Here is a 24,431-nt window from a genome sequence, read left to right as displayed (position 1 = left end):
TGTTTAAAAGTTCACCAACTATAGAGCATCCAGAGAGCCAGCAACCATCTCTTTCAGGAACTCATCCAACTCACTCAAAACATTTTTTGATCAGATGCTTATTAGGAATCTGCTCTGACTATATGCCTGACTTTGCCTAAGTGCTGAAGATATAGCCAGAACTACCCTTAGGCCCAAGAAAGGAGAGCCCCTTCCCTGGGCCTCACATTTGAGGAAGCCCCACAAGTAACTAATGTAGACATATAAATAATAAATTTACTAAACAACAGATGTGCCTCTGTTACTTGGGATCCAGTGCAACCTATCATCCTAAACTTCTGCTTTCGGACTGACATGGCTCTAATCCAGGGGAAACACTTTTCCACATCTCTTGCCCAAATCCTTAAAGGTGACTATGTCGAGTGACAAGACTCCTTATAGATTGTGCCTCTTCCAGGATAGGAGACAGGCACTGCTTCCAAATACAGGAAGGACTAGGCAGCAGAAGCATATAGGAAAAAAAAGACAAATCTGTCAAATTCTTCCTCTCAGAGAGCATGACTGCAGTGCATTTTTATGTTATGATGTAACATGGTACAAAGCACCTATTTCTTTTTTCCCTTCATATTCCAATGCACAGTTCTGAAGGTATTCAAAAATTAGCACAATATCCCCAATAGTTGTACTTAGCAGCTGAGGCACAGTTTGCAATAGACAACAATGTCTTTACTCTTAAATTTGTATATGTAGGCTTGGACAATATGTGTGAACTTGATACAAATTCTTTATAACTATCTATGTATCTAGATAATGCTTTAAGAAATGGTAAAAATCACAATGTAAGTTATAGTACTTTATATAATAAAATAGTCCTTAACATTTAATGTGATCATGTTAATTCAACATATGCAACCCCATTACAGTGTGAGAACATGGTATATAAAACTACCAATTCATTTCCAAATCTAAGTATTGCTTTAAGAACTGTATTAACAATACCAGTTGCTATGGACTTAACAGAGCAAAATATTTTCAAATTACATTAATTTTTAAAAACTAATAACTACAATGATTCAAGAAAGACTGGCTAATTTGACATCAATTGCTGTCCAAAGAACATAAATTATGTAGAAATCTGGACTGGAACAACACAGTGATTTTGCTGAAATGAGGGCCAAAAAAATTTTTCAGCTGTGCCTTTAGAAGGTCGATCTGTCTGCCCTGCTTCCTTTAAACAGAAGACGTCCCACACACCATCAATTCTCTGCTGCTTTCAACTCCAGTGATCTTGCCCAGACTTTGGAAGGAGAAATTGGAAGGGACATGATTATATGGAAGTTAGAGAGCTATTTCTGGTACAGAGGATTTGTGTGACTATAGAAAGGAGGCTTGAGGAGAAGCACGTTAGATTCCGAGGCTCTTCACATGTTTCTGGGTCACTGATGCTCTCAGCATTTGAGGTCAGTGAGCAGAGGCTGGAGATTTCAAGCATGGGTGGGTCATGCATTTTTTGCCCCCTCCCATCCCAGCAGCCTGTAGATTCCCCTTTAGCCTCCTCTGCTTTCAGCCATACTTTCAATGACCATTTCCTTTTCTTTTCCCAAGATCCTTACCAACCAGGACTGGAATCAGTCCTGGAGCAGACTTAGTTTAGTTTGAACCATATTGTATCAAGAGCTGGAGCAGAGCTAGAGAATGCTTCATAGAGAGAACATCAGGATCAGAAAAAGGAACAATCTTGATCATTTTCGAAAGCTCTGAATCCCCAGCAAGGAGCCAGAGAGGGCTCTAAGGAAACAGAAGAGGAACAGAAGTGATTTCTGAATGAGCTGGAAATGAGGAAGAATGGAATAAGAACCATAGGACAGGAGGGAGAGCTGAGTTAGTTGGGGCGTGGTAACTAGAAACCAAATTCAGGATTGACTTAGGAAGGGACCTGGGAGCTGGGGAAAGTTAGGAAGAACCATGCCAACCACAGGGGGGCACTGAATCCCCATGGACTAGCCTGGAGTGTGCAGGGCCCACAAAGCAGAGAGGTCAGTCAAGGACAGCAAAGCCCTTCTCCCTTGCTCCCAGCAGACAGCATCTCTCCCTCTACCTAACTCTCGGGTTCCTTACAGATGCAGAGGCATCTGTAGGAGAGAGACACACAGAGTCACCACCCATTTCACACACCACCTCCATGACAGATACATACACACACACGCTCTCTCCTATGTACACACAACTGTAATTTACTCCCTCTTCCGAAGATTACCCTGCTAACAGTGTTATCTTTTTAGGCAAATGTACTGAGAAGACCTGCCTTCCCTTCCATAACGAGCAACAGCAGCTATTGCCAGTCAAGGCTGTGAGTTCTTTGCCTTTTCCTCATGTTTATCTAGGAGCTGGTTGGTCCACTGACTCCAATTATGCTGTTTCTTTTCTTTAGTGTGGCATTTAAGCACTGCTTGCTGCCTGCCCTGTGCGTCGTTAGCCTCCCCATTCCTGGCCATCATGGAGCCACCTGCTGCTGATCAAAGAAGTTTGATGATTTCTGGAAATTATTGGTAATCATGAGACAAACCCTCCTTTTTGTTATAAAAGCAACTTGCCCCTTCTACTCAGGGAGCTAGCACTTTTTTCCCCATCTTCTCCCTTGTGCACAAGCTATCTTTTTTTATATATATATAAATTTATTTATTTATTTTATTTATTTTTGGCTGCGTGGGGTCTTCATTGCTGCACTCGGGCTTTCTCTAGTTGTGGCGAGCGGGGGCTACTCTTTGTTGCGGTGTGCGGGCTTCTCATTGCGGTGGCTTCTTTTGTTGTGGAGCACGGGCTCTAGGCACACTGGCTTCGGTAGTTGCGGCACGCGGGCTCAGTAGTTGTGGCTCACCGGCTCTGAAGCGCAGGCTCAGTAGTTGTGGCGCACGGGTTTCGTTGCTCTGCGGCATGTGGGATCTTCCCAGACCAGGGCTCGAGCCTGTGTCCCCTGCATTGTCAGGCGGATTCTTAACCACTGCGCCACCAGGGAAGTCCTATGTTTTTAATTGCAGCATAGCTGATTTATAATATCATGTTAGGTTCAGATTCGTTTCCCTTATAGTTATTACAGAGTATTGAGTATAGTTCCCTGTGCTATACAGTAGGTCCTTGTTGGTTGCCTAAGAGTCTTGTGGAAGCAATTATTCATTTCTGTGGTATTGCTGTCCAAAAATATGGAAAGGGCCTGATAACCCCCTCACATATATACACATGGCTGTAATTTACTCCCTCTTCGGAAGATTACCCCAATAACAGCTGTTGCCAGTCAAGGCTGCTGCTGGTTGGAGTTCTTTGCCTTTTCCTCATGTTCTACCACAGCTTAAAAATATCAGGGCTTTTAATGGTACTCTGTCTGTGCTCATACTAAGCTTGTATGTTCTTCCTGACACCAAGCTTTGCCTCATAAGATAGAATGGCAGGAGACCAAGGGAGAAGTGAATGATGATTCATCTTGGAAAAAATATTCTTGGATCAAAAGTAGAGGTTTCAGGGGGTAGGGGTGGGCAAAATGGGTGCAGGGGGTCAAAAGGTACAAACTTCATTACGTATTCAATGAAATGAATAAGTAATGACAGCATGGTGACTATAGTTAATGCTGTATTGCATAATTGAAAGTTTCTAAGAGAGTAGATCTTAAAAGTCCTCATCACAGAAAAAAAAAAAAAAAAAAGAGGAGAGGGTCTTTGGATGGCATGTGTTCCCAATCAGCCTTCTGAAAGACAACAAAGAGAAAATTTCAGTTATGAAGAGAGTAAAGCATTTATTCTGAGGGGCGCCTCGGGAAAAGAAGTGGACTGACCCCCTCAAAAGTAGTCAGAAATTCTCTGAGCAGCCCTGGGATTTTAAACATCCCTCTATCAATATCACTTACTGGGAGGAAGAGTACAAAATTCTAGACAAATGTGCAGTCCCCACTGCAGCAAGAAGAGGATCTTGTGAGGCTGGAAAAGACCTCAGAATGTCTGATTTAACGGGCAAATATTTTAAATAACATTTTTAAAAATGTTTCTAATTAGAGAAGTAACACGTATTCAATAAAGAATTGTTAGGAAATTTGGAAAAGTTACAAATCTTAAAAAAAAAAAAAAAACCTAGTCAGCTGTAATCTCACCAACCAAACACTCTCTGTATTTGCAAATTTCCAACCAGTATTTTTTTCTGATTATATTCAAAACTAAAATGTGTGATAGGATACATATTATTTCATGTTCTGCTTTTTTATTTTATTTTTAATTTTTTTTTGGCTGCTTTGGGTCTTCGTTGCTGCTCGCAGACTTTCTCTAGCTGCAGTGAGCGGGGGTTACTCTTAGTTGCAGGGCACAGGCTTCTTCTGTTGCGGAGCACAGGCTCTAGGCTCACGGGCTTCAGTAGTTGCGGCACGTGTCATGTTCTGCTTTTTTGCTCAGCAATATAAAAGGAATGTTTTTCCACTCCCATAAACTTTCTCCTAGGGAGGAATTTATGGCAGCTTAGTTCGTCATCCTACGTTGGTGCCATCACTTGTTTAACCTTTCTCCTATTGCTGTGTATTTCAGTTATTTTCCCTACTCAGGACAGCAGCCTGAGAGCTGATAACTGAAATGTGGCCCTCAGTGGTGGTGGCCTTTCCTCATGAGCTCTTTCAAGTGCTCGTGATCACCAGGGTGGGGACTTGTTCTCCTTAAAGTCCTTGGTTTTTGTTTCAGTTTAGAGTGTTAACAACATACCTCAGTGCTGGTGAAACAAAAGGGATATCTGGGCCAGCCTCAATGGCTGTTGGTATTTCACAGATGAAACACTGAAAATTCAGGATGGATGGACCAAAGCAACCCCAGACTTACCATGTGCTTGCTTGACTTCACCTACTTACAGTTTCATTCTACTAAAACTTTTCTTGAGGTGAGCAAAAAACAAAATGAATGTACTGTTCCAGAATTTTTCTTTACCTATTTTATAAAAATGGTCATTTTTTTCCACTTTCTGCCAGATTTCAGAGATGACAGCACAGCTTGACTCAGTGAGTGGTGTCCCCCAGTGTAGAGATGTTGCAGCTCTCCCCCATTCCCCCACATAGGAAGGAAACACTCCTTGCACTATTTTTCTCCTATTGGTGAGGCTCTGCTCTAAGCCACTCACACCTGTCCCCTTTCACATAGTACGATCTTTACTGTCATAATTATTTTAAAGAAATTTTTTTAAAAATACAGTATTTAGAAACAAAACAAACAAAAAAAAGTTTTCCTTTAGGTTGATGACAGGGAGCAGGGGATGGTCACTCAGTTCCCTTGAATGAATCCGGCCAGCCCAGGCTGTGGTCCTAAGTTGGTGGAAAGATTGAGTAGCAATAGGAGACTGCTTATAGCTCTACAGCACATGGGACAAATCAGACAGAAGCCAGCCAACTAATACCGGACACATATGGTGATTTGTGCGATTTGTTTAGGTATTTTTAAAAGGATGCCTCACTTCCCACTGAAGTGAATTGTTTTGACAAAGGGTTTTCACTTCACTTTGTCAAATTATAAACATATTGTTATTTTAAAATTTCATAAACATGTTTATGTAAATCTTACTTTTAAACCTGTTTTCGAGAGAAATTTTTTAAAGCAGAAAATGTGTTTGTATCTGAAATAAGTAATGTAACCATCTTGTTTGTTTTTGTGGAAGAACTGGTGAGGACCTGGGGTCAGGTTCCTGGCTGCCTGCAGTAACCCTCAATCCCTGGTGTGAGTTTTAGCATAAAAGCTTGGGCAGCCACACCATCTCTGAACATTGAGCACCGAGCACCAATATCCCTGCACTTCTAATGGAGAAGGTTGAATCAGGTTTCCTGCAGACCGTTACCACCAGTCTTTGAAGGGACTCCAGTCTCCTTGTGGAGAAAATCTTGCAGATGGAGGTCACTGATGGGCAGCAGTCACTAGGCAGCAGCAGCAGCTTGGCATGGAGACACTAATGGTTTCCAAGTTGGTATGTGTGTCTGTCCCTATTTTCCTACACTACACATTTGCTTGCTTAGCTAATTGACAGAAATAAATGTAAATGCTGCATTAATCAAGTGAGTGTGTATGTGTCATAAATATTTTCTCTCAGGATTGCCTATACTTTGAAATCCTGAACCTAGGGGCTTCACATTTAACCTTATTACTCAAAATAAAACACATATCCTTTCTTCTTGTAGTTCTTGGCCTGCTGAATTCTTGAAAGCCATAAGAGAGATGTATAGCCACCCATTCTGACTCAACTTGGTCGATCTAGTGAGACTTTATCACTGCAAGAGAATTTTCCTGGCCTCACCTTCCCTCCCTGGGACAACTGTCACTCTGAGCACAGAGTCATGTTTAAATTGCATTCCAGCAACACAGAAGTCGAACCAGTAGAAATGTACCATGCCTACTTGTTGAATATCTAACTTGCTTCCCAAATCTATTAACAGGACCTACTAACCTGAAAGGGCCCCAAATCTCTACTTTAAAATATGTATTTTAATTTTTTTCTATAACTCCCCCTTCCCATGCTGTAGAAAGTACAGTTTACAAATCTCAGTCAAATGCCAGAAACCTAAACATCTAAACATTAGAATGAGGTGCTAATTCAGTTGATATTGATACTGTCCTTAACCACAGGGGGGAGAAAAATGATAATGCATCTCACTTGACTCCCAGAGAGCTAACTTAAAATATACTGAGATTCCAAAAATGAACATAAAACACAAGACACAGAATCAATAATCAAAGATAGAAGAAATATTCTTTGGCGGGAGGTAGGGATCTGGTTTTAGAAATAGGTAGACCTCATAGATTCCCACCACAGGCAGAAGCAACACAATACCATTGCCTTTAAAAAGAATGTCTAAAACATAACAAAAGAAAGACTTTCTGAAAGTTGCTAAGTAGGAAAAGCAGGCCACTAACAGAGCAATATAGATAATAATAATCCATGGCATTCCACTGAAAAAATAAAAACTACCATGTGGACACCAAGAAACAAAGGATACTTTAGTTAACTATGTATTCTTATGTGAAGACAACAGAGAGTCATTCTTAGATTACTAACATTTATTTAACTGACATTTCTTTTTTTTTTTTTTAATTTATCTATTTTTGGCTGCGTTGGATCTTCCTTGCTGCGTGCGGGCTTTCTCTAGTTGCGGTGAGCGGGGGCTGCTCTTCGTTGCGGTGCGTGGGCTTCTCAACTGCGGTGGCTTTTCTTGTTGCGGAGCATGGGCTCTAGGTTTGCAGGCTCTAGAGCACAGGCTCAGTAGTTGTGGCGCACGGGCTTAGTTGCTCCGCAGCATGTGGGATCTTCCCAAACCAGGGCTTGAACCCTTGTCCGCTGCATTGGCAGGCAGATTCTTAACCACTGCACCACCAGGGAAGCCCCTGACATTTCTTTCTGAGGGTCTTTGATGTGACAAGCACTATTCTAAGTGCTGTGCGTATAGTGAGCAAAACAGACAGGTGCCTGCATTTTAGAAATTTTGTCCCCATGATGCCAAAAGCTCAATGGCTCTGTACGCCGGTGCCGAATCAAATCTTGGAGACAGAGTTTTGGGTGAAGTAGAAAAGGATAGCTTTATCACTTTGCCAGGCAAAGGGGGACACAGTGGGCTCCTGTCCTTGAAAACTATGTCCCAACCCGGGAGGATTGGAGGAGAAGTTTTATAGCAACGGTTCAAGGGCGGGGTCTCTGACAAGGTCAGGGGTGACCTTGTGCTCCCTTCATCTCGTCTCAGGTGGTCGGTCCCCTAATCTGGATGAGCTCCTCTGGTCCCTTTAATCTGGCTTCAGGTGGTTTCTTGGCTGCTCCTCCCTTGATTAGCAACTGTTCGAATCTGCCCTTTGGAACTGAGGGAAGGTCATGGAGGCTGGAGTCTTGCCTACAAGAAACAGGGGACAAAAAAGGCCTCCGTGGGACTTCTCTGGTGGCACAGCGGTTAAGAATCCGCCTGCCAATGCAGGGGACACGGGTTCAAGCCCTGGTCCGGGAAGATCCCACATGCCGCAGAGTAACTAAGCCCGTGTGCCACGACTACTGAGCCCGCAAGCCTAGGGCCCGTACTCCGCAACAAGAGAAGCCACCGCAATGAGAAGCCCTCGCACTGCAACAAAAAGTAGCCCCCGCTCACCACAACTAGAGAAAGCCCACGTGCAGCAACGAAGACCCAACACAGCCAAAAATAAATTAAAAAAAAAAAAAAAAAAAAAAAAGGCCTCAGTGCCCAGGAGCCCCACAGGGCATCGCTTGGTTTCACCCACATACCTTGGATATTTCTCAAACTAGTTCAGTGGGGTATATTTGAACTAAGAAGAGAAAATCCTTCTGTTGCAGCAATTAAATACCCGCAGTGAGAGCCCACTTTCATTACCATCATAACCACAGACACTGCAAGGGGAAGAATGACCCTGCCTTTGGCATCAAGACTATTGCTTGGGACCTCCTATGTGGCCTGCATCAGTGAATCAGGTGAGGATAAATTATTTATCCAATCTGGGAAAGATAGAAGTCAAATATCATAAGAGGAAAAGGTAGTACAGTCATCACCAGGTGGCTCTGCTGGCTTGATAAGTAAAATCAAAGATACAGAGGGCTATAACCAAGGAGAATTAGCTAAACTACCACATTCTATTTAATCACAGTTCATAAGAGCTCCCCTAACTTCTGTTGAAGTTACTTCAACAATATCACTTACCTCTAGAGGAAAGTAAGGGACTAATGGGAAGAGTTAATTGGTATTTACTTCAAAACAAAAGAGAAAGTGAAGGTCACTCCAGGTCCAAAAAAGATAGATAGATAGATAAGAAAAAAGGAGGAAAGGAGGGAGGAAGGGAGAGGAAGAAAAGGGGAAGGAAGGGAAAGGAAGGGGAGGAGAGGGGAGGGTAACAGGCTGGCTTTCTAAAGGCACAGCTGAAGCAACAGTTTGGAGGCAACATTCTGAAAGGATGGGGTACGGTCCTTCAGGATGCAGTGTATTTATTGAACCAGAAACCTCTAAATGATACTGTGTCCCTAAAAGGAAGAATACACAGATCTGGTAATCAAGAAGTAGAAGCAGGAATGGCTTCACTTACCATCACTCCTACTGACCCACAGAAATTTCATGCTTTCATCTCTGTAACTCTGGGCTCTGCAGGGTCGAAGGTCCAGGTCCCCAAAGAGGATGCACTCTTGCCAGGGGATATATCAAGGGTCTAACTGAACTGCAAGCTACAGCTGCTGCCACGACACTTTGGATTTCTTGGGTCTAGGGAGCAGCAGATGAGAAGAGGAGTTACCATACTGTCAGGACTAAATAACCCTAATTAGCAGGAAGAGGTAGGGCTGTTTTTACACAATGGGAGTAGAGAAGAATTCATATGGAACCCAAGTGTTCCACTTGGGTGCTTCCCAGCATTCCCATGCTCCATTGTAGCTGTGAGTGTATATGTGCAGCAACGTCAGCCAGAGAAAGATATGACTATCAAGAGTTTGGACCACTCAGGAACAAGGGTTTGGGTCATAACACCAGACAAGCCAATAAGACATAATAGCTGAAGGCGAAGGGAAATGAGAATGGATAGTAAAGGAGGGAGAGGATGGGTGCCAGTTGCAGCCCTGAGATCAACTGCAGTAACAGTGACTATAATTTTCCCCACTAACCTCCATCTTCCAAGTTTCTCTTCCAAAACAGAGTCCCATACAAAGCTTGAAGGAATTGTCTCTTGAACCTATCTGGAGAACTAGATCTGTGTGGCTGTAGGGCAGCTGTGGAAATGAACTACTCAGCTCTCCTGCTGTGGGGATCATAATTAACCGATGGCCCCAACTGCCACCCTCTGAATCTGCTACGCTTCCCGTGGGCTGTCTCAGACAATGACTGAGTGTAGCAGGGATACTAAGTCAGATCCATTTCTCAGGATGCAAGACTCCTCTGATGGCCACCTTAACATCCAGTAACCTAGCTGAAACTTTTAGAACTGTGCCTATCCAACCTGTTTTCCTTCCCTCCCTCTTTCACAGAGGTCAGACCTGCATCACAGTCTGACAGCTCCTCCTGCCTCTTCTGGCTTCCTCTCTCTTTCCCTCACAGGCATTCTCCCAATAAATCTCACATAAATCTAATTCCATCTTAATGTCTGCTTCTTTAAGAACGTAAACCAACATAGACCTGTCCACAAAACAGATTAAAACTGTAATCCATGATTTCAAAACAAGCTAAGAAAATAATACAAGACATGAAAGAACATGTATCAAAATTAGAAAAAATTCAGAAAAAAGGGTGACATATTCAGGAAAGTTACAAATAAAAGTGAAAATTGTTTAAAAGATAAAGACTAATCTAGAAGACACACAAATGCAAATAAACTCAACAAATAATGCCTTAAGAGAAGATTTTAAAAAGGAAAACAACAAAAAGAAATGAAGAAAGTGATAAAAAGGGTACTACTTGGGATCTTTGATGGTAGAATTTCTTTAACTTCCCAAGATATTATTCCAGTTGCTTCACATCTTCATTACTGAGACTTTCTCTAGATCTAATTATTAGCTCTTTCCATTGGTCATTATCCATCTCTAACCAACTTATCCAAACCTTCCTCAAAGAATCTTTCTTATTTTCCTTTACTTAATTGGGGTGGTGGTGGTGGTATTTCTCTTTAATATTGTCTAGTTTCTCCACACTTTTATCTGCTTTTTAAATGTAGAGCCACTAATTGGAAATATTACCCAGGTCAAAGTATGATCAGTGTTAAGTTGGTAGAATTCATGGATTAGGTATGAAATGGGCTCATCTATGCTTTATGGGATTGTGACCTGGTTAAATGACTAGACTCAGCTCCTCAACCTAGTCTATCCTGCTGAGATTTTCCAAGCATGGAAACAAATATGTCACTTTATTAACATCATCAACAAATATTGATTAAGCATTATCAATGTACAAAAAATTATGTGCACTGTTTTAGATGTGTTAAGGACATCCTTTATCCCTGAGGAGGCTCATGTGGAGGTTTCTGTTTTATTTTGTTTTTATGAACAACACTTTGGCTTAAGAACAAAGACACATAAATTCAGAACTATGTCAGCTTTTGAGATGTTGTATTATCGAAGGAAGGGAACCATCCTAATTAGGCCAGTGTCAAAATACATGAAGCCACATCTATGTTGGTAGTTCTAAAGGAAAAGCAGGAGGGACATTCAGAGGCACCACCAAACTCTCCTGCTCATTACTTCTCAGTCTCCAGTGCTTTGTCTTACTTGGTCCCAAATATCCCCATTTTCAAGTCTGTCTTGGAAATAAGACATGAATTCATAATAAAAATTAAAATGTGATCATGTCCCTTTAAGTTCCCAAAATACATATGATAATAATAATAGCATAAACACATTGAGCATTTACTTTGGGCCAGACATTATCTTATTAAATCCTCACTCCAATAACCCTGTGAGGTAGCAACTATTATTGTCTTGCTGCTCTAGAATTCAAATTCAGACTGCCAGACTCCAGATGCCAAGCACTTTATCCCTATGTTCTGCTACCTCCTTATGTCAAAAAATAACATAGCCAATCTTATGCTATAGCTAACCTACAGTGATATAGTTTATCTTGCTAACACTTGAGCCAGCAATATAAAGTAAAACAAAGTGTCACAAGAAATGAGACTAAGTGTGGCAGCATGAATCAAAGTGGTGGGGTGGTGAGGAGAGAAGGTGAACCTGAAAGGGAGAAGAGCAGTGAGTGGGGCATTTACAACAGCGGTCTTAAGCGCCCCTAAGTCTCCTTCCGGAGCATTCAGATTATGAAAAGGCCTCCTTTATTAGAAGCAAAGTTTAATAACCCAAATGCAAACCAGACATTTAACTCTCCAACTGATATAGTTCCCCATACTTTATCACATAATTTTCATATTTGGACGCTTGCAGTTACACCAAAGACAATACTTCTACCCATCCAGCCACCAGATTTCTATCCCAAAAGGTTCAAATACACCATAGCTAACTAATGTGTTTGCTATAGGAATCAAGAGGTTAGAGTGGGTAAGTTCTTTTTAATGCTACATGTTAATTTAATACTTCAGAACATTTAGCTTATTGTTCTTAGTTAACTTGTGTCAACTGAAAAAAAACGCACAATGTGAGCGTTGTGAATTAAGTTTTATTTAGGGGCAAAATGAGGACTATAGCCCGGGAGACAGCATTTCAGATAGCTCTGCTCCAAAGAGGCAGGGGGTTAGGTCAGTATATATGTGATTTTGGTGAGGGGTGCGGGGGATACCTGCAATCAAGCACACATTTAAAAAATTTTATTTATTTATTTATTTTTTTGGCCAAGCCACATGGCATGTGGGATCTTAGTTCCCCAACCAGGGATCGAACCCGTGTCACCTACAGTGGAAGCGCGGAGTCTTAACCACTGGACCGCCAGGGAGGTCCCAAGCACACAGTTTTGCAGAAGGTTGCTGCTACTCTCGTGAAGGTTACTTCTAGTCATGAGGAGCAGACTTCACCATGAAAGATTTTAGTGCTTTTCTAGATATGCGGAGATGCAAGAATTGGGCTCATAAAAATCATCTCCTGAAAATATCTAACTCTCTGAAGGTCTTCTCCGCCAGTTCTTCCCAGAGCACAGAGTGCCTCATTCTTGATCTCCACCCTTAACTCCTTTCAGAGAGTGTTAAAGTTCAGCACCTGCAGCAGCTCATGATTTAATCCTTGTAGAGGTAGATGGCAAGTGCCAATTTGTAGTTGGCACTTGGTACCTTGCATTCTAAGTGCCAACATTATGCAGTAGAGCATATGTTTAAAGGTGACGATCAGACTTAGACTGCCAAGGTTTAAATCTTGTTTTCACCTAACAAGCTCTGTGATCTTGGGCGTAATAGCCACCTGAACACTCACCTTCCTTGGGTGCAAAATGGGATTAAAGTAACCTACCATATAGAATTGTGGGGACTAAATGAGGTAGTACCATATAAAAGTGCTTGCCACACTATCTGGCACATAATGTTCTCATGGTGGCTATTTACCTAAGAGTACTGGTTTAATATTAAGAGAAACTAACATGCAAAAAACATTAAATCTCATAAAAAGAAATGAAATGGAGGTATTTGTAATGAGGTGGATGGAGTTAGAGTCTGTCATACAGAGTGAAGTAAGTCAGAAAGAGAAAAACAAATACCGTATGCTAACACATATATATGGAATCTAAGGGAAAAAAAAAAAAAAAGGCCATGAAGAACCTAGTGGCAAGACGGGAATAAAGACACAGACCTACTGGAGAATGGACTTGAGGATATGGGAAGGGGGAGGGGTGAGATGTGACAGGGTGAGAGAGTGTCATGGACATATATACACTACCAAATGTAAAATGGATAGCTAGTGGGAAGCAGCCGCATGGCACAGGGAGATCAGCTCGGTGCTTTGTGACCACCTAGAGGGGTGGGAGGGAGGGAGATGCAAGAGGGAAGAGATATGGGAACATATGTATAACTGATTCACTTTGTTATGGGGCAGAAGCTAGCAAACCATTGTAAAGCAATTGTTCTTCAATAAAGATGTTTAAAAAACAAAAACCATTAAATCTAGTATTACCTATCATTCTGTTAAATTCGGACGCCTAAATCTGGCTTTCCTTATTTCACCTTTCCGATACTGCATTCTCTCCGTTTCACACAGGAGGTAAAAATCCCAAGACTTCAGCGTTCTCCAGAAGAGAAAAAAAAAGAACACAGGTAGTTAATACAAACAGAAACGCTGCCTGTCTCTGACGCGTTTCTAGAGACCGCAGCAAAGGGCCCGCTCCTACCTCCTCCCGCCCTCTCGATTTCTGGAGGCGGAGACAAATCCCAACACAGAGTCGAGGCCACCTCGCTTCCGGCTCGCTCCGTCGGAACTGAGGCGCACGTACGGTCTTCAAGGAGACTTACATATCGATTGCTTATTGGCTACTAGCAAGCACTCCTTCTCCTCATTGGCTGATTCTGCCCCGCGCCGACGTTCCGCGGAGGATGTTCGCCGCGGCGAGTGAGAGGGTCACTGCACCTAAATTTCCGGTTCCGGTTCACCTCTGGCTCCATGGCGACCGCTAGAGGACCAGGGTATCTGCTGACATTAGGCAGATGGCGCCGCGGCCTTGGAATAGCTCCCCAGTCCCGAGTGAGTGCTTACTTTCCCTGCTGTCGAAGAGGCTGTGGATCTCAGAAACAGCTCCGCTCCGAGGAGGAGCGCTCTCGGCCGCCCCTTCCTTAGCCACCGTCCGCAGCCATGCTTTCTGCCCCCCAATCAGCTTTTCTTTCCCGGCCTGCAGGCTCTCGCTGCCCTCGTGCCCGGCGTATCCCAGGTGGATAACAAGTCTGATTTCCTGGGGAAGAGGCCCCATCGCCGGCACCCCGGCATCCTGCAGCTGTCGCGCGTGCGGCTGCCGCAAGTATTGGTTGACGCCGCGCAGTTACTGTTGCTGGGTGAGTAACGGTGAGAGATGGAGGCTCGAGAAGAAGCGAAAACTGGGCCTGCGTGCAAGTGATGCCACTTTTCATTTTTGGTCCTTAGAGAGCTCGATGCCCAATATGGAGAAGAAGGTGCAAGCACTGACCAATTATCTCTGGAGCCGGCATTTACCTGTAGAGCCAGAGGAGTTGCAAAGACGGGCTGTCCATCTTGAGAAAAAATTCCTGGAAAACGCAGGTAGGGCTTAAGAATAAAGAGTAGGCCAAATTGAAAAAACAGAGGGAAATGAAGAGCAAGAAATAATTTCGCAGTCTCTTAAATAGATACTGCAATTTCTTATTTGACTTTCTCACGAGAGCAGTTATTACAATGATGCCTTACTAAGAGAAGACAGATTATTTCAGAGATTGCGCTTGGGGCTTGAGTAAAGGTCAGTGAGTGCTTCAGTATCCTGTCAAAACTTAGATCTTTGGTTTTGTCCTCCAAGTCCACTGGATTAAGACCATCTAAGTTTTTGTTCAAGTAAAATAAAGTTCGTCTCCAGTACTAAAACCCACTACAGGGAAAGGAGAATAATTTATCGGGTTATTTTTATGGTTATGAGTTGTCTCTTATTAAGAAACCTGCCTTTTATTCATCTTGTATTCCCCGAACTTCTCATAGCATCTGGTTCATAGTAGGTGCTCGGTAGATAAGATAGTATTGAACAAAACACAATCATGAGACTTTAGTTTTTCAAGCCCCTTTCCTCCCTATAGGAGCATTGGAGACGTCACAATATTAAGTTTTGGGGAAGTGAAGAAATCCACAAAATACTGTGTTTATCCTAGCCTTTAAATTTTTGTTACACCTCCTTTTAATATAGAACACACCTGTGGGATAGAGTTGGTTGAGTTGAATGAACTGCTGTTAGAGGAAATATACTATCTGTTACACTTTGGTGGTGGTGGTGGTCATTGTTATTCTTACCTGAAACTTTTCTCTAGGTTTGACTTCTCTCTTAAGCTTTGAGGCTTTTCCCAGGTGGGAATTGGGGATGAATGGGCAGGCAGTCTATTCAGATATTGGATCTGAGCCCTGTTCTTCCTAGGTCCTCACTTCCAGTCCTTGTTCTCACCCCAGACTCATGTCAGATGGAAAAACTTTGTGGAGAAGTGCTGCATGCTCTGCGTAGAACTACCTATCATTGGCAAGAGTTGAGGTAAGGGAGACTAGAAGGGCTGCAGAAGAAGGAGACTTGGGGAAGTACAGTTACACAATTTTGTGTTTGAAAAAGCGACCTGGCTTGTAAGCCTCCCTAGGACTCTTCTGTGTTGAGAAGTGAAAGTGTTGAGCTGGAAGAGCCCTTTCCGAAGATTTCATTTCCTAAAAGTCTAGAGGGTAGCTACGGGATAGAGGTTATTTCCCAGTGGTATGACTCTCTGGTTTTTCTGGCAGCTACAATGAGGGACTGAGCCTGGTGTATATGGCAGCAAGACTGGATGGTGGCTTTGCAGCAGTCTCCAGGGCATTCCATGAGGTGAAATTCACTCAGTTTCCTACCGTCAGTTCCCTTATTCATAAAGTAGTCTTCTGGGGTAGGATACTTGGGACGTTGCATGTGCATATTTTTTTTTTTTTAGGAGGTTCTCTATTCTCTGAAAGGAATTTTTGACCCAAGAAAGGTTTAGAAGCACTGTTTTAAGAGCTTTCTATTCTATAAAGCATTTACATTGAATCTTAAAAGGCATTCATATCTCATTTTCTCTGTTGTGGTCCCCTAATTCATGTTGACCAAGCATCTACTTTCCCCACTGTGGGGTGTTGTATATTTCTTTAGATCCAAGCTCGACTTCCAGAGTTCCAGCCACAAACCTTGATGGACTTTGGCACAGGTACTGGCTCTGTCACCTGGTGAGTATCTTTCTCTTTCTCTGTCAATTCTAGCTCTAGAGAGCCATGCTTACACCACGTCAATAGCAAGAGCCTGCAGAACCAGAGGGAGAATAGGAAAGTTGGGGACTGGAATGTTTCTTCCCTCAGATTAGACAAGGCATGAGAAGGTATATGGATTAGGGCCAGAACATGAAGAAATGTCAAGTGAAAAAAAGATCCATGATTAGAAGAATAAAAAAGGAAAGGAATTTAGTCTAGGGTAGAGGTTTTACGTATTATCAAGATTGTTTTGTGCACAAATAGTTTTTGAGTCTGCCTTTTTTTAAGGAGTTGTAAATGAAATAAGAAAATAACACTATTAGTTTTTCCAACTATTTTAACATAGCACTCTGTTTCTCCAAGGGTGGGTTGGGAACAGAGGGGTCTCTTGTAGGGATGACTCTGTCATGAGAACTGGCGATTTACTTTTTGCCATTTTAGGGCTGCTCATAGTACTTGGGGCCAGAGCCTACGTGAATATATGTGCGTGGACAGCTCAGCAGCCATGTTGGAATTGGCAGAAAAGCTACTGAAAGGTGAGGACAAAGTATAAGGAAGGGCTTTTCCAAAGTTGAAGGAGTTAAAAAAGCAAAGGAGTACAAGAGAGGGTCTTTTATTGGGGAGTAGAGAAGAGGGCTAAAAGTTAAAAATGAGTCTGATCTTCCAATACAATAGTCCAGCAGAAGATGCTGGAGACCTTTGTTGGACTGTGAATGGGTAGGGTAAGAATAACAGGACAGGTGACCCAGTATTCTCTCTGCCCTTTTTTATAGTTGCTTACTCTATTGCATCTCACCCTCAGCTAGCGTTTTTCTTTGTTCTCGGGGCCATGTTTCTTATCGGAATGTCACTTCAGTTTACACCTGTACACTCATAGTTGCCACATCTCTATTTTCCTCTACAGGTGGTTCAGGATCTGGGATGCCTTATGTGCCAGGTGTCTTTTTCAGACAGTTTCTACCTGTATCACCCAAGGCAAGTGGCTATGTTTAAAGTATGCTAAATGTGGAGTGTGCACATGGAAAACTGTGGCCTTGGCTTTGCAACCTAGCATTAAGTGTTAGAAAATAAAAGAAAGCAGAAGAAATTTAGTGGGATAGACCTTTGTTGTACTCTTAGAAGAGGGAGATGTCAGGTCTGTCATGTTCCTTGTCCTGTGCACCAGGTACAATTCGATGTGGTGGTATCAGCCTTTTCTCTCAGTGAACTGCCCAGCAAGGCCAACCGGACTGACGTAGTCCAAACCTTGTGGCGCAAGACAGGTCATTTTCTGGTGAGTAGAAACCCCTTTTCCCCTTCAAGTTTTAAAGCAGCTTCATGGGTTTCATGCCTTTCCTTCTCCCCGTTGGAGCTTGTCTTCATTCTTGACCATTTTTCTCTTACATAGATCCCTTTGTCCTTCTTTTAGGGTCTCCATCCACATCTTATATATAATGCCCATTTCTTTTAGGATCCCTGTTCCATCTGGGAATGTTCTTACAGAGCTACTGACATTTATGTTTTCGTGTAATTTGGGGCTTCTTATTTTCCCCTTTTGTAATCAGGTATTGGTGGAGAATGGAACAAAAGCTGGACACTCCCTTCTCATGGACGCCAGGGACCTGGTCCTTAACGTAAGGTTCTTTCTCCTTTTTTCACCTTACCCTCCATACCCCACCTATTCTCACCAGTTACTGGCACGCCTGTGAAAACTGAAGGGACTCTGCCATACAATGGTGAGGGTGACTCTCAAGATAGTAGGCATATGAAGTCGTGACGATATGGGGTAGTGGTTGGCAAACTTGGGCCTGTGGGTCAGATCCGGCCTGCCACCTGTTTTTATAAGAGCCGTGCTTGTTCGTGTGTGTCTGTGGCCGTATGTCTGTTGTCTGTGGCTGTTTTCACAGTACAAACAGCAGTTGAATAGTTAGGAAAGAAACAGATTTTGCCTACTCTCTGGGCCTTTTATAAAAAACATGTTTGCCGACCCCTGATCCAGGGCATTTCTGAGCCAAGAACCTTATCTCTTTGGGGCAGTATGAGCCAGTGTATAATCATAAATTTAATTGTCTTAGAGTGGGATCTTTTTGAGAGTGGAGGTTGCTGACAAGGGAGAGCACCATACTATGCGCCAAGTTTCTGCCTTTCTCCTGCCGCAAAGAGAAAGTTCTTTGTTTGGAGGATTAACGAGGCAGCCAGCTTACTTCAGAGAGCGTAGTTAATGATTACCAGAACTGAATGCTAGAGTCCTCAATTTCCTGAGCGCAGAGGTTGAGTTACGAGAGTAGACCCCTCAGGCCCAACCTGATTTTTCTGATTTCCTTTGATTTCAGGGAAAAGAGAAGTCACCTTTGGACCCTCGACCTGGTTTTGTCTTTGCCCCGGTGAGTATTACTTCTCCCTCTCCCAGCACGCAAAGATCTGAACTCAGCTGTGGCCAGGAAAAGTAAGAGAGTAAAGCTAAGCCACCTCCACTACTTTGTGTCCCTGTCCAGTTTCTTTCTTAGTGATTCCTCTGGCTTTCCTACCCTCTGCTCCTGTGCTCCCTTATCCCTAGCCCTTCTTGACTCTCACTCTTAGGCTTTCAGTTTTATGATCTGTTCTTTTGTCTTACTTCATGTCTTTTGTTTGTGTTCACAGTGTCCCCATGAACTTCCGTGTCCCCAGTTGACAGCCTCTAAGCCCCTGGCCTGTAGCTTTTCCCAGGCCTACCATGCCATCCCCTTCAGCTGGGTATGTACTCTGGGAATGCTGTGGTAGGGAGAAAATAGCCTGGGAGAGCACAATGAAAAAGACTCAGAGGCAGGAGGATTTGGAAAATTCAGAGAATAGCTTGGAGATTTTAGGCCCTGAATGTGCATGACTTATAGAATATGAAAAGGGCTGCAGGAATGGGGTTCAAAATTTTTTTTTCCCTTGTCTTTTACCTCTAAGCCATCTCTATATCCTTAACTTAGAACAAGAAGCCAAAGGAGGAAAAGTTCTCGATGGTAATCCTTGCCCGAGGGTCTCTGGAGGAGGCTAATCGCTGGCCCCGAATCACTCAGCCTGTTCTTAAACGGCCACGCCATGTGCATTGTCACCTGTGCTGTCCAGATGGGCATATGCAGCATGCTGTGATCACAGCCCGCAGACATGGCAGGTATAGAGGGTGTGACCAAAATTAGTGGAAGGTAGCAAGAACCTGCAGCCCACATTGACCCTCTGTTTTATATAGGGATTTGTATCGCTGTGCCCGTGTCAGCTCCTGGGGAGATCGTTTACCTGTGATCACGCCATCTGAGCTTCCTCCATCACCTGCTCAAGATCCCCCTGAGAGTTGACAAGGATGTGTAACGAGTGTTTTCTTCTATCATGACTGCCAAGGCTGAAGCTACCTGGTATCCAGGATGGGAGTGCTGGTACTTTTACAGCAAAAAACTAGTTAAAATAGCCTCCATTATAGTAGGCCTTATTCTTTTAGCTCACTCGGCCATCCTCTCACAGATGCTTTTCTTTCTTGTTTAATTGCACTTTGCAGATGATTGCCTTCTAGCTAGAATTGTACTATGCACCTGGTGTTTACTCCTCCAAGGAAACACTCCCTAACACTCCCTTCCCTTGTGAGCATTGTTCATTCCAGAAAGAAGGTCACCGTGCAGTAATCTCAAGGACCACCAGAACCAGTCTGGAGAGCAACTAACACGAGCTTTGAAATTTTCCAGAAGTGAAGAATGCAAGCTTGCATCTACCCTGATCCTTATCTACGGCCCTATTTTCCACTTCCAAACTATAAGACCCCTTGCTGTTCTCTCTTAAGGGAGGGCACAGTCTTTAGGGCATTAGCCTGCTGTGGCCTCCTTTGCCTGGCAAAGCAATAAAAGCTACTCTTTTATACTTCACCGAAAACTCTATCTCTGCGTCTCTGTTCAGCACCGGTGAACAGAGGCTGAGTTTCAGCAACAGTACCCCTATATAGCTGTGTTCGCTTAGGTTTTAATAATAATTAAAAGTTTTCAAAGAATGGAAATGGATCTTGTGATTCTTAAAAGGTGTAGAAGTCTGTTGTCATGGCCTGTCCTATAATGAAGAGAATCCTCAGATTTTCAATGCTTCCCACACAAATCTCCAGCTCACCCTGTCCTGGAAGAACCCTGCTGCTTCCACCAGATTCCAGGACTTCCCAGGGAGTCCTGAGATAATCTGGAGTAGTGGGGAAAGCCACCCCCAACTCCCTGAGAACTGGCTCAACAGGTCTCAGGGTTGTTAGGCAGGCCACCTGAATAGGGGAATCAGCAGCTGCTTGGCTTCTATTTTTTTCTTCCTCCTTCCCTTTCAACTTTCTCAGCCCCCTCAGAGTTCACTTCATACATTTCTCTCAAGAGTTGATTCCCCTCAGGCCTGAATCTATCTCCACCCTCATATATCCAAGCAGGAGCCTTCAGTTTTCCCTTAGGCCTTGCTGTTTCAGAGCTAGAGCAACTTTCTTTGTCTTAAAACTCTCAGTCCCTCTCCTATAATTTATATCAGGAAACAGGCATCGTCAAAAGTTATAGCAGTATTGATGTTGTAGTACTAGAAATCTTCCTTCTAGACATTTCCATGCCTGGAGCTGTTTTTCTGGGGTTACAAGATAGGGGAGTCCCCCTCCTCTGCTAGTTCCCACAGAATGGTGGCAGCTCCACTTCCCAGGCCCTCCTCCTTACCCCAAGTGGCCCCAAATCCCCTCTGAAAGGGTGCAGTTCAGGTATCAGCATAGCAACCTATAAGACTTGAGGTGGGGTAGAGAGGGTATAGAAGGCTTAGATCAAATGTCCTGAGTGAGGCAGGACCAGATTGTCCCCAACACAAAACAGCTGGGGAGAGCTACCATAGACTCCCGTTTTGGATTAGAACAGCCCTAGGCTAGAACTAAGACTGCACAGCCCTTGGGTTAGTTGGAGCATTGAAGAGGAGGAGAAGACACAGCACCAGGCTGTGCCTGGCAGGGAGTCTGGAGTTTCTGATTTCTAAATTCAGGAAGGCGTCAGCCAGGGGAGGGGCCTCCATGTAGGGGAAGGGCGGGAAGCTGGGGCTGGGCAAGTTTTCTATGCAAGGCTGCGCAAGAAGAGGCCACACAGACCAGAAAGAAGACCCAATAGCCTTCTGAAACTCAGAAGAGTGGACGCTCCAGCTTTGACCACCTGAGACACCATTCCTGCTGCCAAGATTGTAACTCCATTTGTTATTCTGAGGCCTCTACTTACCCTGTACCACAAGGATGGAGCCACTACTAGGAGTAAAAATTGGCTGCCTGTTTTCCCTGCTGGTTCTCACTCTGGTCTGTGGCCTTTTCCCCGTCTGCTTCAAATGGTTCCAGACTGCTACAGCCACAGGTACAGCCCGACCACGTCTTTGTCCCCATAACCTAAGTCTGACTCAGCCTTGTCACCCTATCCTGATATCTTGCTCTGATTCTCTCATCATCCCCAAGCTTGGGACATGGGGTGCTGCCTGTGGCTCTTTAGTCATCGTTGTCTATCTCCTCTTTGCCAGCTGGATTGTAACTCCTGCTTTTTATTAGGTCGTCATCGCCGGGTCCTCAGCCTCCTGAGTTGCACTTCTGCTGGCATTTTCCTGGGAGTGGGTTTCATGCACATGACTGCTGAAGCCTTGGAGGGAATTGAATCAGAGATCCAGAAGTTGGTGATACAGGTGAGCAGCAGAGTTGCTGAGCTGCAGGGCTGTGAGGCCAGAATGATGAACAGAACCAGGAGTAGAAAGGGGGGAAAGTAATGAAGCCAAGGACACAGGAGGAACAGCAGGGAAGATGACAGCTCTTGCGCGGAATGATGGAAACAGGTCAGACTGGCCTTTAAGGAAAGTGATGGAGCCGAAGGCACAGGACGGGAAGCTGAGCTGCTCTTTCCCTCGTCTAATTTGTGCTTTTTATCTCCCTAGAACAGCACAAACAGTGAGGGGAATTCTGATGATGCTGATTCAGCTTATGTAAGTATCTCCCACCAGCCCCTACCTGGAGAGTAAGGAGAGCCAGAGATGCCTTTCATGCCCAGACCTTTTGGAGAGGATTTATGTGTGGAATTCCAGGAATTCCTTCTGCTCCTCAGCTCTGGCATTGTGGAGGAAAAGAGGAGCCCCCCAATCCTTTTGGGCTTATGAAACCCCAGAAAGAACTCTTGTTTAGCCTTCCATTCTTTCTCTGGACCCTTTGACATGCTTCATATCATTTTCCCATTTTTTAAACCTGTTGATACTGTTTCCCTTAGTTCCTCTGGTATTCTTGTTGTCGAACGTCCGTGTCTACTCTTGGCTTCATTTCCCTTTTTTTCGTTCTATTACCACACTTCCCATTCTCTTCAGTCTCCCAATCCCAGGTCCATCCAATGCAATTTCTTGCCTTCCTTTCCCATCTCACAACCCTTCTTTCTGTTCCTAGATGGAGTATCCCTATGGAGAGCTCATCATCTCCCTGGGCTTCTTCTTTGTCTTCCTTTTGGAGTCGCTGGCATTGCAGTGCTGTCCTGGGGCTGCTGGAAGATCAAAAGTGCAGGAGCAAGAATGGGGTATGGCTAATGTCCTTGAACCCCATAGCCATGGACCTCTACCCTCACCATCACGAGGTCCCCTGCGAGCCCTCGTCCTCTTGCTCTCTCTCTCCTTTCACTCCGTGTTTGAAGGTCTAGCTGTGGGACTGCAGCCAACAGTCGCAGCTACCGTGCAGCTCTGTCTTGCCATCCTGGCTCACAAGGGGCTCGTAGTGTTTGGTGTAGGACTGCGGCTGGTGCAGGTAGGCACTGGATCACGTTGGGCCATGCTCTCCATACTGTCGTTAGCTCTCATGTCCCCCGTGGGCCTAGCCCTAGGGCTGGCTGTGCCTCAGGGAGTCTCTGAAGGGGGACAAGGCTTGGCCCAGGCTGTGTTAGAAGGCATGGCAGCTGGCACCTTCCTGTATGTCACCTTCCTGGAAATTCTGCCCCGGGAGCTCGCAGGTCCTGAAGCCCCTCTGGCCAAGTGGGGCTGTGTAGCCGCCGGTTTTGCTTTCATGGCCTTTATTGCCTTGTGGGCCTGAGAGATACCTGACTTTTCTGATGGATCTAAGATGACCTCCCTACCCCCAAGAGATGCCTCCCAAATGACCTTAGCCCTCTGACATTTCTTCACTGAGACAAAGTGACATTCACTAGGCATCATTCCGTAACCTGGACCCCAGCTTTTCGCTACGCGAGATGCCATTTCTTATGCAGAACTGAGAAGAGGATGTTTCAGTTGAGTGCCTATAAACTGGAGGATTGATATAAAGACCATCACTCCAGATTTGACTCTTGTTCCGTTTATCCTACTGTTGTGTAATAAAATGTCCATTTTATCCTTCCCCTTCAGCCATGCTATACTTCATTTCTCCGGGTTGCCTAGGAGGCACCTGGTACAGGAGGTGTGGTGGAGTGGAGAGCGGGAAGGGTGAGTGTGGGATGCAGTCTTATTTTCTGGAATTGGGCCCCCAGCCATTCTGTCAGTTGCAGGCCATGCCTCTCGAGACATGGGAGCATTGCTGAAATTCCAACGACCTACTACCACCTTATGCACAGGTGTTGAGAAACTGAGCCAGAGTTCCCAGAATTTAGAGAGAAGAGGTTTAAAAACAGAAACCACAGGGATCTAGATTTTTTTCCTATGCTAACCACACCCACCCCACTCCCAGTGCCTATTATCAGTCTCCCACAAAGTGTCCAACAGACTCTTGAGATAAGGCTAAATGGAGCCTATTTCCATCTGGTTGCTATGTTTCACGCTGAGCCCTGTGTGGCTTCAGGGCCACTCTTGCTCTTCTTTGAGTCTCTGTCTCCCTCCAGGTGCCTTGTGCTGAGGGATTAAGAAGCAGTGCGTTTGGAGAGGGAGAAAGGCACCAGAGAAATGCCTGGGGTGATTACCTGGCTCTGCCACGACTTAGCGGTTTTCCTTCTGCATGCCTGACCTGCCGCTAGGGCTCCAGCCCCTCCCTGCTGGACAATTTGCCTTTCAGTTTGAGTGACTCCCACAATGTGTTGCTTCTCTTAGAAGCTGCTAAGGACATGTACATTATGTGCAACTGAGGAGGAGCAGGATGGCTGTTGCTCAGCCCCTGACCCACGAGATGGAGGAATATATCAGACTTA

General features: G+C 44.3%; 2 protein-coding genes and 1 long non-coding RNA gene across 9 annotated transcripts in view; 2 read left to right on the top strand and 1 right to left on the bottom strand.

Moving 5' to 3' along the window:
* Nucleotides 1-13,883, bottom strand: part of LOC309656286 — a 74,738-nt gene extending 60,855 nt beyond the window's left edge. For 5 of the 6 annotated variants that reach the window (XR_014261247.1, XR_014261248.1, XR_014261249.1 and 2 more), the window contains exons 1-3: nucleotides 13,766-13,863; nucleotides 13,552-13,663; nucleotides 9,057-9,229 (exon numbers count right to left, since the gene is read on the bottom strand). This is a non-coding gene — a long non-coding RNA (uncharacterized lncRNA). Of the gene's footprint in view, nucleotides 1-9,056; nucleotides 9,230-13,551; nucleotides 13,664-13,765 lie in introns of all 6 variants that reach the window. The other variant, XR_014261246.1, reaches the window with a different exon arrangement.
* A 66-nt stretch (nucleotides 13,884-13,949) lies between these two features.
* METTL17 (methyltransferase like 17) lies at nucleotides 13,950-20,308 on the top strand. The gene is given in 15 exon segments (XM_082452419.1): nucleotides 13,950-14,115; nucleotides 14,267-14,420; nucleotides 14,509-14,643; nucleotides 15,529-15,607; nucleotides 15,844-15,925; nucleotides 16,226-16,299; nucleotides 16,762-16,856; nucleotides 17,225-17,295; nucleotides 17,486-17,593; nucleotides 17,865-17,933; nucleotides 18,633-18,683; nucleotides 18,940-19,032; nucleotides 19,257-19,441; nucleotides 19,517-19,607; nucleotides 19,609-20,308. Coding segments are annotated over 15 exon segments (1,395 nt in total). The 5' UTR covers nucleotides 13,950-14,034; the 3' UTR covers nucleotides 19,636-20,308.
* Nucleotides 20,309-20,431: 123 nt separating this feature from the next.
* Nucleotides 20,432-23,657, top strand: SLC39A2 (solute carrier family 39 member 2). Of its 2 annotated transcripts, XM_082452484.1 has the most exons (5): nucleotides 20,432-21,653; nucleotides 21,842-21,972; nucleotides 22,219-22,266; nucleotides 22,715-22,841; nucleotides 22,956-23,657. In XM_082452484.1, exons 1-5 carry the CDS (start codon nucleotides 21,539-21,541, stop codon nucleotides 23,345-23,347), a joined length of 813 nt encoding a protein of 270 aa, XP_082308610.1. In that variant the 5' UTR covers nucleotides 20,432-21,538; the 3' UTR covers nucleotides 23,348-23,657. The 2 variants fall into 2 exon arrangements, with proteins under 2 accessions (XP_082308610.1, XP_082308609.1); XM_082452483.1 differs by having other exon boundaries at nucleotides 22,715-23,657.
* Nucleotides 23,658-24,431: the final 774 nt, after the last annotated feature.

The sequence above is a fragment of the Balaenoptera physalus genome, assembly GCF_965194825.1.
Source record: "Balaenoptera physalus genome assembly, chromosome: 2".
NCBI classification, from domain to species: Eukaryota; Metazoa; Chordata; class Mammalia; order Artiodactyla; family Balaenopteridae; genus Balaenoptera; species Balaenoptera physalus.
The sequence above is the reverse complement of the archived record's forward strand: the minus strand, read 5'-3'. Positions and strand labels throughout refer to the sequence as shown.